Source organism: Arachis duranensis, chromosome 2 (genome assembly GCF_000817695.3).
Source record: "Arachis duranensis cultivar V14167 chromosome 2, aradu.V14167.gnm2.J7QH, whole genome shotgun sequence".
NCBI classification, from domain to species: Eukaryota; Viridiplantae; Streptophyta; class Magnoliopsida; order Fabales; family Fabaceae; genus Arachis; species Arachis duranensis.
Genome location: NC_029773.3, coordinates 32,144,248 through 32,161,003, shown reverse-complemented (window position 1 = coordinate 32,161,003; position 16,756 = coordinate 32,144,248). Strand labels below are relative to the sequence as shown.

General features: G+C 37.6%; 1 protein-coding gene and 1 non-coding gene across 2 annotated transcripts in view; both read left to right on the top strand.

Moving 5' to 3' along the window:
- Positions 1–16,756, top strand: part of LOC127744734 (uncharacterized) — an 81,390-nt gene that overhangs the window by 62,817 nt on the left and 1,817 nt on the right. The window contains exon 2 of the mRNA XM_052256941.1: positions 4,834–4,938. Coding sequence (XP_052112901.1) covers positions 4,834–4,938 — 105 coding nt within the window. The remainder of the gene's footprint in view (positions 1–4,833; positions 4,939–16,756) is intronic.
- Positions 13,859–13,962, top strand: LOC127745379 (small nucleolar RNA R71). Its single transcript, XR_008006576.1, has one exon. It is a non-coding gene; the product is annotated as a small nucleolar RNA R71 (small nucleolar RNA).

Genomic DNA, 16,756 nt, shown 5'->3' with positions numbered 1-16,756 from the left:
TAAATCTGCCGTGTATTACGTGAACGTGTCTTTCCGGTGTGCGAGGTGATCGTTCAGATCGTCCAACATCCTCATCCCTTCTTCTTTTTGTTAGTTCGTCATCCCGATTAGCCAAAAACCGATCTAGTTTTCCTTCTCTTACTAGTTTTTCTATGATGTTTTTCAAATCGAAGCATTCATTGGTGGAATGCCCTCGAAGTCGGTGGTATTCACAGTATTCATTCCGATTTTCTCCTCCTCTTTTACCTTTAAGTGGCCGAGCTGGAGGGATTTTCTCTGTATGGAAGACTTCTTTGTAAACACCTACCAAGGATACCCTAAGAGGAGTATAGTTATGATATTTTTTGATTTTCTCTTCGGAGCGATCTTCCTTTTTCTTGGATTCTTTATCTCGGTAGGCAGAACCGAACCTTGAGATTTCGCTAAGTCGAGAGTTCTCTTCTATGTTGATATATTTTTGTGCCCGTTCTTGTACTTCGTCTAAGGAGGTCGGGTATCTCTTCGATATAGATTGGCTAAATGGTCCTTCTCGCAGGCCATTTATGAGGCCCATAATGGCAGTTTCTGTTGGAAGACTTTGTATGTCCATGCATGTTTTGTTGAATCTTTCCATGTAGTTGCAAAGGCTCTCTCGATCTCCTTGCTTGATCCCTAGTAGGCTAGGCGCATGTTTGGCTTTATCCTTTTGTATGGAGAATCGGGCCAGGAACCTCTTGGCCAGGTCGTCGAAACTCGAGATGGATTTTGGAGGTAGGTTGTCGAACCATTTGATGGCTGTCTTGGTTAGAGTTGTTGGAAAGGCTTTGCAGCGAACTGCATCTGAAGCATCAGTGAGGTACATTCTACTTCTGAAGTTGCTGAGATGATGGTTGGGATCCGAGGTGCCGTCATATAGAGTCATCTCCGGAAGCTTAAAATCTTTTGGAATTTTGGTTTTCATGATTTCTCTGGTGAATGGATCTTGATCTTTCTGAGAGCTATCCTATGTGGATGGTCGAGTAGCTTTAGTTTTGAGATCAGTTTCGAGTCTTATAAGTTTATCTTCTAACTCTCGGCGCCGCCTTATTTCCTGGCGTAGATCTTCTTCTTTTTCACGTCGATGTTGGGCTTCTTTCTCAAGTTGCTCCAATCGGTTTTGAAGTGCTTCTATTACTCCTGGATTTGATGAATTTTTGTCTCCGTTGGTTTCTGGAGTATTTTTGAGTATCGTGTCCGCGTTTTTATGCGGCATTCTGTCTTCCAAACCTGAATCGTGGTCGTTGTCGTGGTCATCCGCCATGTTAATGGGATGACTCCCAGATCCCCAGCAACGGCGCCAATGTTCCGTGGGTTACCTAAAACTGTAGGTCGATCTCGGACGAGATCTTCTGTACTGGTCGGAGCTGTTGTGTCCGACTTGTTGGTGGTGCTGATCCTTCGTCCCCGGAGAGTGGGGGGTACCTGCAAGGGACTCCGATGCTTAAGTTAGCAAGGGTATTAAGCAGGTATTAAGTAGAATCAGAGTATGAATTATACCTGGGTGCTCCAGTGTATTTATAGTGTTGAGACGTGACCTTTGTTGGATAAGATAAGTTAGTTATCTTATCTTATCTTTATCTTTAGGGTTGAGGTCAGCGTGTCTTCAGCGGAACCGCCCTTATCTCTATAGGCTTAGGCCGCCTTAGGATTTGGGTCGTGTTCCTCCATTTGGGCCCTTTACTGGGCTCTCTTGTCGATTTGGCCAAGCTTTCTGAGAAGAGGTCGGATAGTCTGACCTAAAGAGGTCGGTCGCTTTATCTTCAATCATCCCAGGTCGGATAGCTCGACCCAGGGTATGAACAGTTGTTCTCTGTTAGTGCCAGAGTTGTTGCCCATAAGTGTGTCTGATACGTGCTTCAAAAGTTTGTGTCACGAATAGTTTAAGTATTATTTAGTAGTTATTAGTTTATATTTTTTAAATATTAGAGTGTTTAATATAATTTCATGTACTTTAATTTTATTTATTTAGTTAGTAGATTGTGTTTTATGTCAGTGGGCATAGGGTTTTCTTTATTTTAACCTAATATGAGGTTGTAAAAATTTCCTAAACTATTGTAGTCGTCGTTGAGAAATTGGAGGTGTGAAAAACCAGTTTTTGATTTTGAAACCATGACATGGACAATTGAGGTCGAGTGAGTCACTCTCTTGTTGCATCAGAAAATTGCATAGAAGATTGAGTGATTCCCTTCTATTCAATTCTCAAATTATAGTGTTGACAAGTTAAGTTGAGAGAATCCTTTTGTTGTTGCATCAAAAAATTGGATAAAAAGTAGCGTAATTCCCTTTGTATTTAATTTCAACCTATTCTGTTGTTTTCTATTTTAATTTCAATTTATCTTTTTATTCAATTTCAATGTTTATCTTTTTGTTTATCCTTCATTTCGTATCAGTGTCTGACTTTGATATGGTCTTATTCTTAATATATTTTGATTTGTGTTCTTAGTTAGCGCTTTCAAGTGCAATGCCAAAAGAATTGTCTGCATATTCCAAGCTATTGTTATAACTTAGAAGCAAACTAGTTTAGGTTGGGAAATCAAAATTTGTGAATCTGTTTCATTGGTCTGTAGGATTTTCTTGATTAGATTTTCTCTACTTGTTCACATGTTTTGTTGTTTTACTGTTCTACATCTTTAGTATAGGGTTAGTCCCTTGTTCTTAATTAAGTAGTTGTTGATGTTATCAGTAGAAGATAACTGAATGCTTTTATTGCTGATATACATGATAATGATTTTCTTTTTCACAATATTTCACTGCGGACTTTGGTGTTCAAATGAAACTACCTAGTTAATACTTAGTACAAGTGAATATTATAGTTGTAATCACTAAACTAGTACTTTGAGTAGAGCATAGCCCTAAGATGGAATCACAAAATTGAGCTGCAATATTTTTAACCTAACATGACATTTTTTTTAATTTTGTATTGATGCAGTTTTAGGGAAGGTTAAAGATTTCTTAGGAGTGATGTCAGAAGCAAATAAGCGGCTGGAACTTGATGCGAAGGTTCAAATTTGAGTTCTGATTGAAGCCATATTTTTATTGTTTCACAACCATTTTCTCCCTTTGTTCTCCTATCTATTATCTTGTTGCTTTGTTTTGAAAATTTGTAGGATCATCCTGAGAGTTAAAACCGATTTATATGCCTTCCATAATTTAAAAAATTACAAAAAATTATCACGATAAAATTTAACACTCATCCTACTTCCATATCAAATTTTTTAAGTGTCTTTTCAAGCTTACATGTTTAAAGGTTAAAAATCACCCTAAATCATTAACCCCCACTGCCGTCGCCTCCCTCTTCTCCCCTTCCTTCCCCTTTTCTCTCTTCCAACTCCAGCAGAGGCACCACCGCCGGCATTGTTTCTCTGTTCTCCACATCTCCTACGCCATTCACCTCTTGCGTCGCCGCTCCCATCTCTCCCCCCTTTGGCTGCTGCAAGCGTCTCTTCCCGCTTACCCGTGTCGCTGCCGCCAGCGTCTTTTTGCCACTGTTGGACAAACCTTTGAACCCGTCACTTGACCGGTTCAGTTCTCACAACCTTACTCTCTCATCCACTCACACTCACTCTGTGTCTCTGCTTCACCTCTCAGAACTCCTCGCCGCCACTGCCTCGTCTCCATTGTCCCTCGACATCGCCTCTCACCACTCGGTTTGTGGCCTCGCCTTTTCCTCTGAGCCTCTGCGTCTTGCTGACTCGCCGTGCCTCTCTTTGTCGCCGTCAGTCCGTCACAATCCCACTGCGTTACCCCTTCCTTTTCTAAAATGTGGGATGATTTAATATACAGAGTACAAATCAGACCGCCCGATTTTTAAGAGATACCGAACTTGGACCGTCCAATTTTTGTACTCGGACTGTACGATTTGTGTTTAAAAAATTAAAAAGTTTGGAGTACACAAATCGGACGGTCCAATTTGTGTACTCCAAAATTATTAAATTTTTTAAACACAAATCGGTGGGTCCGATTTGTGTACCACAAATTTTTAAAATATTTTAAACACAAATCAAACCGATTTGTATGCCTTCCATAATTTAAAAAAATACAAAAAATTATCACGATAAAATATAATACTCATCCTACTTCCATATCCAAATTTTTTAAGTGTATTTTCAAGCTTACATGTTTAAAGGTTAAAAATCACCCTAAATCATTAACCCCCGCTGCCGCCGCCTCCTTCTTCTCCCCTTCCTTCCCCTTTTCTCTCTTCCAACTCCAGCAGAGGCACCATCGCCGGCATTGTTTCTCTGTTCTCCACATCTCCTACGCCGTTCACCTCTTGTGTCGCTGCTCCCGTCTCTCCCCCTTTGGCTGCTGCAAGCGTCTCTTCCCGCTTGCCTTTGTCGCTGCCGCCAGTGTTGGACAAACCGTTGAACCTGTCACTTGACCGGTTCAGTTCTCGCAACCTTATTCTCTCATCCACTCACACTCACTCTGTATCTGTGCTTCGCCTCTCAGACCTCCTCGCGCCACTGCCTCGTCTCCACTGTCCCTCGACATCACCTCTCACCCCTCGGTTTGTGGCCTTGCCTCTTCCTCTGAGCCTCCGTGTCTTGCCGACTTGCCGTGCCTCTCTCTATCGCCATCAGTCCGTCACGGTCTCAGTGCGTTGCCAACAAAAGAATAATAAGATAACCATAGCTTGCTTCAAGCCAACAGTCTCCGTGGGATTCGACCCTTACTCACGTAAGGTATTACTTGGACGACCCAGTGCACTTGCTGGTTAGTTGTGCAGAATTACATAATGTGAGTGTAATTTTCGTGCACCAGATAACTTATTGTTGAAGTTTGATTTTTTTTATTTTTTTCACTTTTATGCAGAATCCACACTTCTTGTTTGTAACGGCAAAAGAGAACAATGCACTCAAGCTAAGATGCTTCCCCCTAATGGCACTCCTCTTACTTATCCTATTCCCAAAAGCCAACGTACTGTTTCAAATTCATCTCAAGTTCTTATATTTTTAAATTTTATTTATTTATTTATGGTGGAAGTAGGACATATGCTAATAATTAAGTTCATTTTTGTTTAATAACACTTGGCTGTTATTATTCTTGTCGTATTTATTTATTTAAGTATTTAATTATTCATGTTGGGTTTTGACTAGTAGTACTATTATTATTAAAGGTAGAAATAATTAAAGATCTCAATGAAATATTTGATTATTGGTAATTTTAATTGTTTAATAATTTGATAATAGTTATCTCTCATTGTTAGTAAATCATATAATTGAGTAAAAGTGAATGATCAGTAGATCTATGCGACCTTTTCATTAGTAGTTGAGATTAGTCCATATTCTACCTGAAGAAATTTTCTTTTGAAACATTGTGCAGTATGGAATCAGATGAAACTATTCTGAAATTGTGAATGCTTTATCTTTTCTAGATTTTGAATTTGATTATGTTATTCCTGGTTATTCAGCTGAAAATATTAGAGTAACTGGACAAATGAGAGAAAGATTATTACTAATTGTGTCAATTGCTCTGAAATTTATACTTTGCTCTATCATCATGTTTATTTGGCAGCTGTGAACTAACGAACTCTTATCCTCACATTTTCTCCGTTTTGACTCTCGCCCTCTCCTTTTCCTTTCATCACTTCCCCACAAGCTTGAGCATATAGATAATATTTATCAAGCTTAGAACATAAATAACCTATAGAAGATATTATTTGATATTATGAGATATTTAGGATAAACTACTTCTCTAAGACTCACCCTCAAGCTAAAGTTACTAAGCTCTAAGCTTTTTACAATAATACTTGTGGAAATATAATATGAAGATTAAAGAAAGGCCATCTGTATCTGCCGGAAACATGTCAAGGCCAGCAAGAACTGCTGAAGATGTGTAGGGGCCTGTTGCGACTTCTGGAGTTGTGCAAGGGGTAGCTGGGACTGTTGGTGACTTGCTGGGACTATCCAGAACTGCTTGGGCCAGTAAGGAGGTAAAGAACCTAGGAAAGCGACTTGGTTGAGCAGTCATCGTCTTTCAAAGAGGCCATAAATAGCATATAACTGGCAAAGATTGTGAACGACAAATATTACCGTTGGTATGGTTCACAATGTGAGGTTGGAAGGAAAATATAACCCAATATTCATCACTTTGGCTGTGTTTGGTTCTGAGAACAAAACAAGATAAGACAGAACATTGAGAACAAGACACAATAGATAGAGACACAAAGATTAATATTCTTGTATTTTGTTTGGTGATAAACTAGAACAAAATATAAAAGTCTAATTTACTCTTATTTCTTCCATACAAAATTTAGGAAGAAAAATATGACGAAAAACATAATTTTGAAAATTTGGTAGAAATATTGAAAGAAAAAATGAAAAATAAATTGTCTCTTGTTAGTGTTTCTGTGTCCTTGACAGAAAGGACGCAAAATACACTAATTTAGTGACCCTACACGCATTGTCTCTGTCTATGTTTTATCTATCAAACATAATTTGTATCTTTGTATCTTCAATGTTCCGTGCCTATAAACAAATGCAACCATTGTGCCAAGAGGATTAGATACCAAAAGTCAGAATAAGGAAATGCTGGAGGAGGTTAAACAGACAACAAAGGGGTCAGACTTGCACTATTAGAAGCAGGAGATCAATACTCAAATAGTCATGGCACCCATTTGGGATAAATCAAGTTTGATACTGTAGTGGACTAGCGGCTTGATCAAGGTGATAAACACATATGCAAAGATAGCACAAAGAGGTGAGCATTAAGGTGTCAGTAGCTGCAGGAGTTGGCAGCAGAATAGAGTAGTTGATGTGCCCTCAGGCACTAGTGGAAGTGAAGTCGGTGACTTGTTTGTCAGAGATATGTTGAATGTGGCAACACATAGCTTGTCGAAGAGCAACACTGTTGACAAGGTTGGAGAGGTTGGGCATTGCTGGATGCCAAGGGTGTGGTCTTTGGTCAGATTTGACAATGGTGGACGACAGCAGCGCCACAACAGTTTTCAAGGAGGATGCCATGTCTTTGATGTTATATTAAGATTCATGGTTACTCAGCTGGAAATATTAGAGTAATTAGACAAAAAAGAGACATTATTACTGATTGTGTGAATTGTTATGTATCGTTACATGGGAAAAGGCCAACATATATAGAGAGGAGAGTGATAAATCTAGAGTACCTTCTTAACTACTCTCCATAAATGCACCGTCCAAATTACTAACCACTATCTAACAATGATATCTCTCTTCATATTTCAACACATTACTCTTGTTTGCTTTTAGTATCTCAGCCTATTTTATTATTCATTCAAATTTCTTAATTGGACTCAATATGATATGATATGCTTTTATAAGTTTTACAATCATGCTAATGCATATGGCATTCATAACCCCCAATTACATTGCCTGCTAGTGAGATGAATCATGATACTTTATAATTGTGAATAAGTTAATGAGCATTGCAGTTGGACTTGGATCTCAATAGGGATATAGTTATTCTCTGCTAGTGCCAGAGTTGTTGCCCATAAGTGTGTTTGATACGTGCTTCAAAAGTTTGTGTCATGAATAGTTTAAGTATTAATTAGTAGTTATTAGTTTATATTTTTTAAATATTAGAGTGTTTAATATAATTTCATGTACTTTAATTTTATTTATTTAGTTAGTAGAATGTGTTTTATGTCAGTGGACATAGGGTTTTCTTTATTTTAACCTAATATGAGGTTGTAAATATTTCCTAAACTATTGTAGTCGTCATTGAGAAATTAGAGGTGTGAAAAACCACTTTTTTGTTTTGAAACCATGACATGGACAAGTGAGGTCGAGTGAATCACTCTCTTGTTGCATCGGAAAATTGGATAGATGATTGAGTGATTCCCTTCGATTCAATTCTCAAATTATAGTGTTGACAAGTTAAGTTGAGAGAATCCTTTTGTTGTTGCATCAAAAAATTGGATAAAAAGTAGCGTAATTCCCTTTGTATTCAATTTCAACCTATTCTGTTGTTTTCTATTTTAATTTCAATTTATCTTTTTATTCGATTTCAGTGTTTATCTTTTTGTTTGTCCTTCCTTTCGTATCAGTGTCTGACTTTGATGTGGTCTTATTCTTAATTTATTTTTATTTGTGTTCTTAGTTGGCACTTTCAAGTGCAATGCCAAAAGGATTGTCTGCATATTCCAAGCTATTGTTATAACTTAGAAGCGAACTAGTTTAGGCTGGGAAATCAAAATTTGTGATCTTATATTTGTAGTGATGGCAATGAAATAAGAACCTAAATATTTGATGGCAAAATCTATTTCATTGGTCTGTGGGATTTTCTTGATTGGATTTTCTCTGCTTGTTCACATGTTTTGTTGTTTTACTGTTCTACATTTTTAGTATGGGGTTAGTCCCTTGTTCTTAATTAAGTAGTTGTTGATGTTATCAGTAGAAGATAACTGAATGCTTTTTTTGTTGATATACATGATAATGATTTTCTTTTTCACAATATTTCTCTGCAGACTTTGGTGTTCAAATAAAACTACCTAGTTAATACTTAGTATAAGTGAATATTATAGTTGTAATCACTAAACTAGTACTTTGAGTAGAGCATAGCCCTAAGATGGAAACACAAAATTGAGCTGTAATATTTTTAACCTAACATGACCTTTTTTTTAATTTTGTATTGATGCAGTTTTAGGGAAGGTTAAAGATTTCTTAGGAGTGATGTCAGAAGCAAATAAGCGGCTGAACTTGATGCGAAGGTTCAAATTTGAGTTCTAATTGAAGCCATATTTTTATTGTTTCACAACCATTTTCTCCATTTGTTCTCCTATCTATTTTCTTGTTGCTTTGTTTTGAAAATTTGGAGGATCATTCTGAGAGTTACAAAGTATAGACTATCATATATTGCTGGAAAGTCCTGGATGTCTACTTTCCAACGCAGTTGAGAGCACGCCATTTGGACTTTTGTAGCTCCAGAAAATCTATTTCAAGTGCAGGGAGGTCAGAATCCAACAACATAAGCAGTCCTTTGTCAGCCTCCTATCAGATTTTTGTTCAGGTCCCTCAATTTCAGCCAGAAAATACCTGAAATCACAGAAAAATACAAACTCATAGTAAAGTCCAGAAATGTGAATTTTGCATAAAAACTAATAAAAACATCCCTAAAAGTAGTTAGATCCTACTAAAAACTACCTAAAAACAATACCAAAAAGCGTATAAATTATCCGCTCATCACAACACCAAACTTAAATTGTTGCTTGTCCCCAAGCAACTGAAAATCAAATAGGATAAAAAGAAGAGAATATACTATAAATCTCAAAATATCAATGAATATTAGTTCTAATTAGATGAGCGGGACTTGTAGCTTTTTGCTTCTGAACAGTTTTGGCATCTCACTTTATCCTTTGAGTGTCCAGAGCTCTTAAGTACACTCTTAACCACTCAGTCTCAAGCTTTTCCCTTGGACCTGCATGCCACAAGCACATGGTTAGGGACAGCTTGATTTAGCCGCTTAGGCCTGGATTTTATTTCCTTGGGCCCTCCTATCCATTGATGCTCAAAGCCTTGGATCCTTTTTACCCTTGCCTTTTGGTTTTAAGGGCTATTGGCTTTTGCTTTTTCTTTTTTCTTTTATAAATTTTTTTTCTCGCCATTTTTTTCACAAGCTTTTTCTTTTTCACTGCTTTTTCTTGCTTCAAGAATCAATTTTATGATTTTTCAGATCATCAATAACATTTTTCTTCTTCATCATTCTTTCAAGAGCCAACAATTTTAACATTCATAAACAACAAGATAAAAAATATGCAATGTTCAAGCATTCATTCAGAAAATAAAAAGTATTGTCACCACATTAATATAATTAAACTAAATTCAAGGATGAATTCGAAACTCATGTACTTCTTGTTCTTTTGTAAAAAACATTTTTCATTTAAGAAAGGTGAAGGATTCATGGAATTATTCATAGCCTTAATACATAGACACTAGACATTAATGATCATGTAGTAAAGACTCAAACATAGATAAACATAGAGTATAAAAACCAAAAAACAGAGAGATAAGAACAAGGAAGTTAAGGAATGAGCCCACCTTAGTGATGGTGGCGCCTTCTTCTTGAAGGACCAATGGTGTCCTTGAGCTCCTCTATGTCTCTTCCTTGCCTTTGTTGCTCCTCCCTCATATCTCTTTGATCTTCTCTAATCTCATTGAGAATGATGGAGTGCTCTTGGTGTTCCACCCTTAATTGGTTCATGTCATGACTCAATCCTTCTAGAGAAGTGTTAAATTGTTCCCAATAGTTGTTTGGAGGAAAATGCATCCCTTGAGGCATCTCAGGGAATTCTTGATGATGAGCTTCCTCATGAGTCTCTTGAGATCCATGAATAGGCTCTCTTGTTTGCTCCATCCTCTTCTTAGTAATGGGCTTGTCCTCTTCAATGAAGATGTCTCCTTTTATGACAACTCCAGCTAAGTAGCATAGATGGCAAATGAGATGAGGAAAAGCTAGCATTGCCAAGGTGGAGGGCTTTTTGGCTACTTTGTAGAGTTCTAGAGAGATGACTTCATAAACTTATACTTCCTCTCCAATCATGATGCTATGGATCATGATGGCCTGATCCACAGTTACTTCGGATCGGTTGCTAGTGGGGATGATGGAGCGTTGGATGAACTCCAACCATCCTCTAGCCATAGGCTTAAGGTCCAGTCTTCTCAACTGAACCAGCTTGCCTTTTGAGTCTCTTTTCCATTGAGCTCCTTCCACACATATGTCCATGAGGACTTGGTCCAACCTTTGATCAAAGTTGACCCTTCTAGTGTAGGGGCGTGCATCTTCTTGCATCATAGGCAAGTTGAACGCCAACCTTACATTTTTCGGACTGAAATCTAAGCATTTTCCCCGAACCATTGTAAGCCAATTCTTTGGGTTTGGGTTCATGCTTTAATCATGGTTCCTAGTGATCCATGCATTGGCATAGAACTCTTGAACCATTAAGATTCTGACTTATTGAATGGGGTTGGTAAGAACTTCCCAACCTCTTCTTTGGATCTCATGTCGGATCTCCGGATACTCATTTTTCTTGAGCATGAAAGGAATCTCAGAGATCACCTTCTTCTTGGCCACAACTTCATAGAAGTGGTCTTGATGGGCTTTTAAGATGAATCTCTCTATCTCCCATGACCGGAGGTGGAAGCTTTTGTCTTCCCTTTCCTCTTCTAGAGGTTTCTCCGGCCTTAGGTGCTATAAATGGTTATGGAAAAACAAAAAATCTATGCTTTTACCACACCAAACTTAGAATGTTGCTTGCCCTCGAGCAAAAAAAGAAAAAATAGAAGAAGAAGAAGAAGATATGGAGGGGAGGGAGAGAGGTATGGGTTTCGGCCAAGGAGGAGAAGAGAGGGTAGTGTTGGGTGAAAATGGAGAAGGATGGAGGGGTTTATATAGTAGAGGGAGAGGGAATGGGGTTCGGTTATTTAGGGTGGGTTTGGGTGGGAAAGAGATTTTGAATTTGAAGGTAGGTGGGGGTTTTGGGGAAGAGTGGATGGATGTGAGTGGTGAAGAGGTGATGGGGAAGAGAGATTGATGTGATTGGTGAAGGGTGTTTGGGGAAGAGTGTTATGAAAAGGTGTGAAAGAGAGGGAGAAGGTAGGTGGGGATCCTGTGGGGTCCACAGATCCTGAGGTGATCCTGTGGGGTTCACAAATCCTGAGGTGTCAAGGATTTCTCATCCCTGCACCCTTTAGGCGTGTAAAATGCCCTCTGTATGCAATCCTGGCATTTAACGCCAGACTGTAGCATGTTTCTGGCGTTAAACGCCACTTCCATGCTTGTTTTGGGTGTTCAACGCCAATCTGCAGCATGTTTCTGGCGTTAAACGCCACTTCCATGCTTGTTTCTGGCATTTAATGCAAGCTCTCCTCAGGGTGTAATCCTGGCATTTAAATGCTAGACTACTGCTTGTTTCTGGCGTTCAACGCTAGCTCCATGCTCTGTTCTAGCGTTGAATGCCAGCCAGATGCTCCTTACTGGCGTTTAAACGCCAGTAAGCTCTCCCTCCAGGGTGTGCTTTTTCTTCTGCTGTTTTTGATTCTGTTTTTAATTTTTGCAATTGTTTTATGACTCCACATAATCATAAACCTAATAAAACATAAAAGAACAATAGAAATATAGATAAATAAAAATTGGGTTACCTCCCAATAAGCACTTCTTTAATGTCAATAGCTTGACAGTGAGCTCTCATGGAGCTTCACAGATCATCAGAGCATTGTTGGGACCTCCCAACATCAAACTTAGAGTTTGAATGTGGGGGTTCAACACCGAACTTAGAGTTTGGTTATGGCCTCCCAACACCAAACTTAGAGTTTGATTGTGGGGGATTTGTTTGACTCTGTATTGAGAGAAGCTTATCGTGCCTCTTTTCCATGTTTACAGAAGGATAACATTGAGCTTTAAACACAAGGTAGTCCCCATTCAATTAAAGGACTAACTCTCCTCTGTGGCTAGAAAGGGTCTTCCAAGAATGATGGATTCATTCTCATCCTTCCCAGTGTCTAAGATTATGAAATCAGCAGGGATGTAAAGGCCTTTAACCTTCACCAACACGTCCTCTACCAATCCATAAGCTTGTTTTATTGACTTGTCTGCCATCTCTAATGAGATTCTTGCAGCTTGTACCTCAAAGATCCCTAGTTTCTCCATTACAGAAAGTGGCATAAGATTTATACCTGACTCCAGGTCACACAGAGCCTTCTTAAAGGTCATGGTGCCTATGGTACAGGATATCAAGAATTTACCAGGATCTTGTTTCTTTTGAGGTAGAGTTTGCTGAACCCATGTATCTAGTTCACTAATGAGCAAGGGAGGTTCACCTTCCCAAGTCTCATTACCAAACAACTTGGCATTTAGCTTCATGATGGCTCCTAGATATTGAGCATCTTGCTCTTCAGTTACATCTTCATCCTCTTCAGAGGAAGAATAGTTCTCAGAGCTCATGAATGGTAAAAGGAGGTTTAATGGAATCTCTATGGTCTCTAGGTGAGCCTCAGATTCCTTAGGTTCCTTAGTTTCGAACTCCTTTTTGTTCAGAGGACATCCCAGGAGGTCTTCTTCATTGGGATTCACGTTCTTCTCCTCCCCTTTGGATTTGGCCATTGTGATTATGTCAATGGCCTTGCACTCTCTTTTTAGATTCTCTCCTGTATTGCTTGGGAGAGTACTAGGAGGGGTTTCAGTGATTTTCTTACTCAACTGGCCCACTTGTGCCTCCAAATTTCTAATGGAGGACCTTGTTTCACTCATGAAACTTAAAGTGGCCTTAGATAGATCAGAGACTATGTTTGCGAAGCTAAAGGGGCTCTGTTCAGAATTCTCTGTCTGTTGCTGAGAAGATGATGGAAAAGGCTTACTATTGCTAAACCTGTTTCTTCCACCATTATTAAAGCCTTGTTGAGGCTTCTGTTGATCATTCCATGAGAAATTTGGATGATTTCTCCATGAGGAATTATAGGTGTTTCCATCAGCTTCACCCATGTAATTCACCTCTGCCATTGCAGGGTTCTCAGGATTATAAGCTTCTTCTTCAAAAGATGCTTCTTTAGTACTGTTGGATGCATTTTGCCATCCATTCAGACTCTGAGAAATCATGTTGACTTACTGAGTCAATATTTTGTTCTGAGCCAATATGACATTCAGAGCATCAATTTCAAGAACTCCCATCTTCTAAGGCGTCCCATTACTCACAGGATTCCTCTCAGAGATGTACATGAATTGGTTATTTGCAACCATGTCAATGAGTTCTTGAGCTTCTGCAGATGTTTTCTTTAGGTGAATGGATCCACCTACAGAATGGTCTAGTGACATCTTAGAAAGCTCAGATAGACCATCATAGAATATATCTAAAATGGTCTACTCTGAAAGCATGCTAGAAGGACACTTTTTGGTTAACTGCTTGTATCTTTCCCAAGCTTCATAGAGGGATTCACCATCTTTTTGCTTGAAAGTCTGAACATCCACTCTAAGCTTGCTCAGCTTTTGAGGAGGAAATAACTTGGCCAAGAAGGCCGTGACCAGCTTATCCTAAGAGTCCAGGCTATCTTTAGGTTGTGAGTCCAACCATGTTCTAGCTCTGCCTCTTACAACAAAGGGGAAAAGCATGAGCCTGTAGACTTCAGGATCTACTCCATTAGTCTTAACAGTATCACAAATATGCAAGAATTCAGTTAAAAACTGATAGGGATCTTCTGATGGAAGTCCATGAAACTTGCAGTTCTGTTGCATTAGAGCAACTAGTTGAGGCTTCAGCTCAAAATTGTTTGCTCCAATGGCAGGGATTGAGATGCTTCTTCCATAAAAATTGGAAGTAGGTGTAGTATAATCACCAAGCATCCTCCTTGCGCCTCCACCATTGTTATTGGGTTCGGCCATGTCTCTTTCTTTTTCGAGATTCTCTGTAAGGTTTTCTCTGGATTGTTGTGCTTTAGCTTCTCTTAGCTTATTCGTCAAAGTCCTTTCAGGTTCCGGATCTGCTTCAACAAGAAAGTTCTTGTCCCTGCTCCTGATCATATTAAAAAAAAAGAGAACAGAGAAAGAAGAAGAATCCTCTATGTCACAGTATCGAGATTCCTTTATGTGAGTAGAAGAATAAGAGAATAAAAGGAGAAAAAGGTAAAAATCCAAACATAGGGGGGAAGAGTGGGTTCAAATTTTTGAGTAGAAGAGAGGTGTTAGTAGATAAATAAATAAATAAAAGAATATGAGAGAGGAGTTTTCGAAAATTATTTTTGAAAACAGGTTAGTGATTTTCGAAAATTAAGAGAAGAAATAAAATTAAAATTAAAATATGAAACAATTAGTTAATTAAAAGAATTTTGAAAAAGAGGGAGGCATTTTTGAAAATTAGAAAGAGAAAAGTAGTTAGGTGATTCTGAAAAAGATAAGAAACAAACAGAAAGTCAATTAGTTAGTTGAAAAAGATTTGAAAATCAATTTTGAAAAGATAAGAAGTTAGAAAAGATTTTGAAATTGATTTTGAAAAAGCTATGATTTAAAAAGATATGATTGAAAAAGATTTGATTTTTAAAATTAAAATTGATTACTTGATTAACAAGAAACTAAAAGATATGATTCTAGAATTTAAAGATTGAACCTTTCTTAACAAGAAAGTAACAAACTTCAAATTTTTGAATCAATCACATTAATTGTTAGTAAAGTTTTCGAAAATTATGAAATAAAGATAAGAAAAATATTTTGAAAAATATTTTTTTAAATTTTCGAAAGTCATAAAAGAAAAATGAAAAATATTTGATTTTTGAAAAGGTTTTAAAAAGATAGGATTTTAAAAATTGAAAATTTGACTTGACTTATAAGAAATAGCTAAGTTTTAAAAATTTTTTACTAAGTCAACTCAAATTTTCGAAATTTATGAGAAAAAAAAGGAAAAGATAGTTTTTTATTTTTGAATTTTTAATGAGAAGAGAGAAAAACAACAAAAATGACTCACAACATGAAAATTATGAATCAAAACACATGATGCATGCAAGAACACTATGAATGTCAAGATGAACACCAAGAACACTTTGAAGATCAAGATGAACATCAAGACTTATTTTTAAAAAAATTTCAAGAAAAGAAAAACATGCAAGACACCGAACTTAGAAAGTTTTCATGTTTAAACACTATGAATGCAAGAATGCATATGAAAAACAACAAAAGACACAAAACAAGAAAGTTTAAAGATCAAACAAGAAAACTTATCAAGAACAACTTGAAGATCATGAAGAACACATGCATGAATTTTTGAAAAAAGAATGCATAAATTTTAAAAACATGCAATTGACACCTAACTTAAAATTTGACTCTAGACTCAAACAAGAAACACAATATTTTTTTGATTTTATGATTTTATTAATTTTTTTCTTTTTTTGGTTTTTTTCAAAAATTATATTTTTGAAAAATGAAAATAAAGAAAACATTTTTTGAAAGATTTTTGAAAAATTTGTGAAAAGAAAATTACCTAATCTGAGCAACAAGATGAACCGTCAGTTGTCCAAACTCGAACAATCCACGGCAATGGCGCCAAAAACTTGGTGCGCGTAAATTGTGATCATCAACAATGGCGCCAATAGACTTGGAGCTCTCAAACGTGAATCACACTTTGTCACAACTTCGCACAACTAACTAGCAAGTGCACTAGGTCGTCCAAGTAATACCTTACGTGAGTAAGGGTCGATCCCACAGAGATTGTTGGTATGAAGCAAGCTATGATCATCTTGTAAATCTCAGTTAGGCGGATTCAAATGGTTATAATGGTTTTTGAAATAAGAATAAATAAAGCATAAAGTAAAGATAGAGATACTTATGTAATTCATTGGTGGGAATTTCAAATAAGTGTATGGAGATGCTGTGTTCCTTCTGAATCCCTGTTTTTCTACCACTTTCATTCAATCATTCTTACTCCTTTCCATGGCAAGCTGTATGTAGGGCATCACCGTTGTCAATGGCTACTTCCCATCCTCTCAGTGAAAATGGTCCAAATGCTCTATCACAGCACGGCTAATCATCTGTCGGTTCTCGATCATGTCGGAATATAATCCAGTGATTCTTTTGCGTCTGTCACTACGCCCAACAATCGCGGGTTTGAAACTCGTCACATTCACTCAATCCCTGAATCCTACTCGGAATACCACAGACAAGGTTTGACTTTCTGGATTCTCAAGAATGCTGCCAATGGATTCTAGCTTATACCACGAAGATTCTGATTAAGGAATCCAAGAGATACACGCTCGTTCTAAGGTAGAACGGAAGTGGTTGTCAGTCA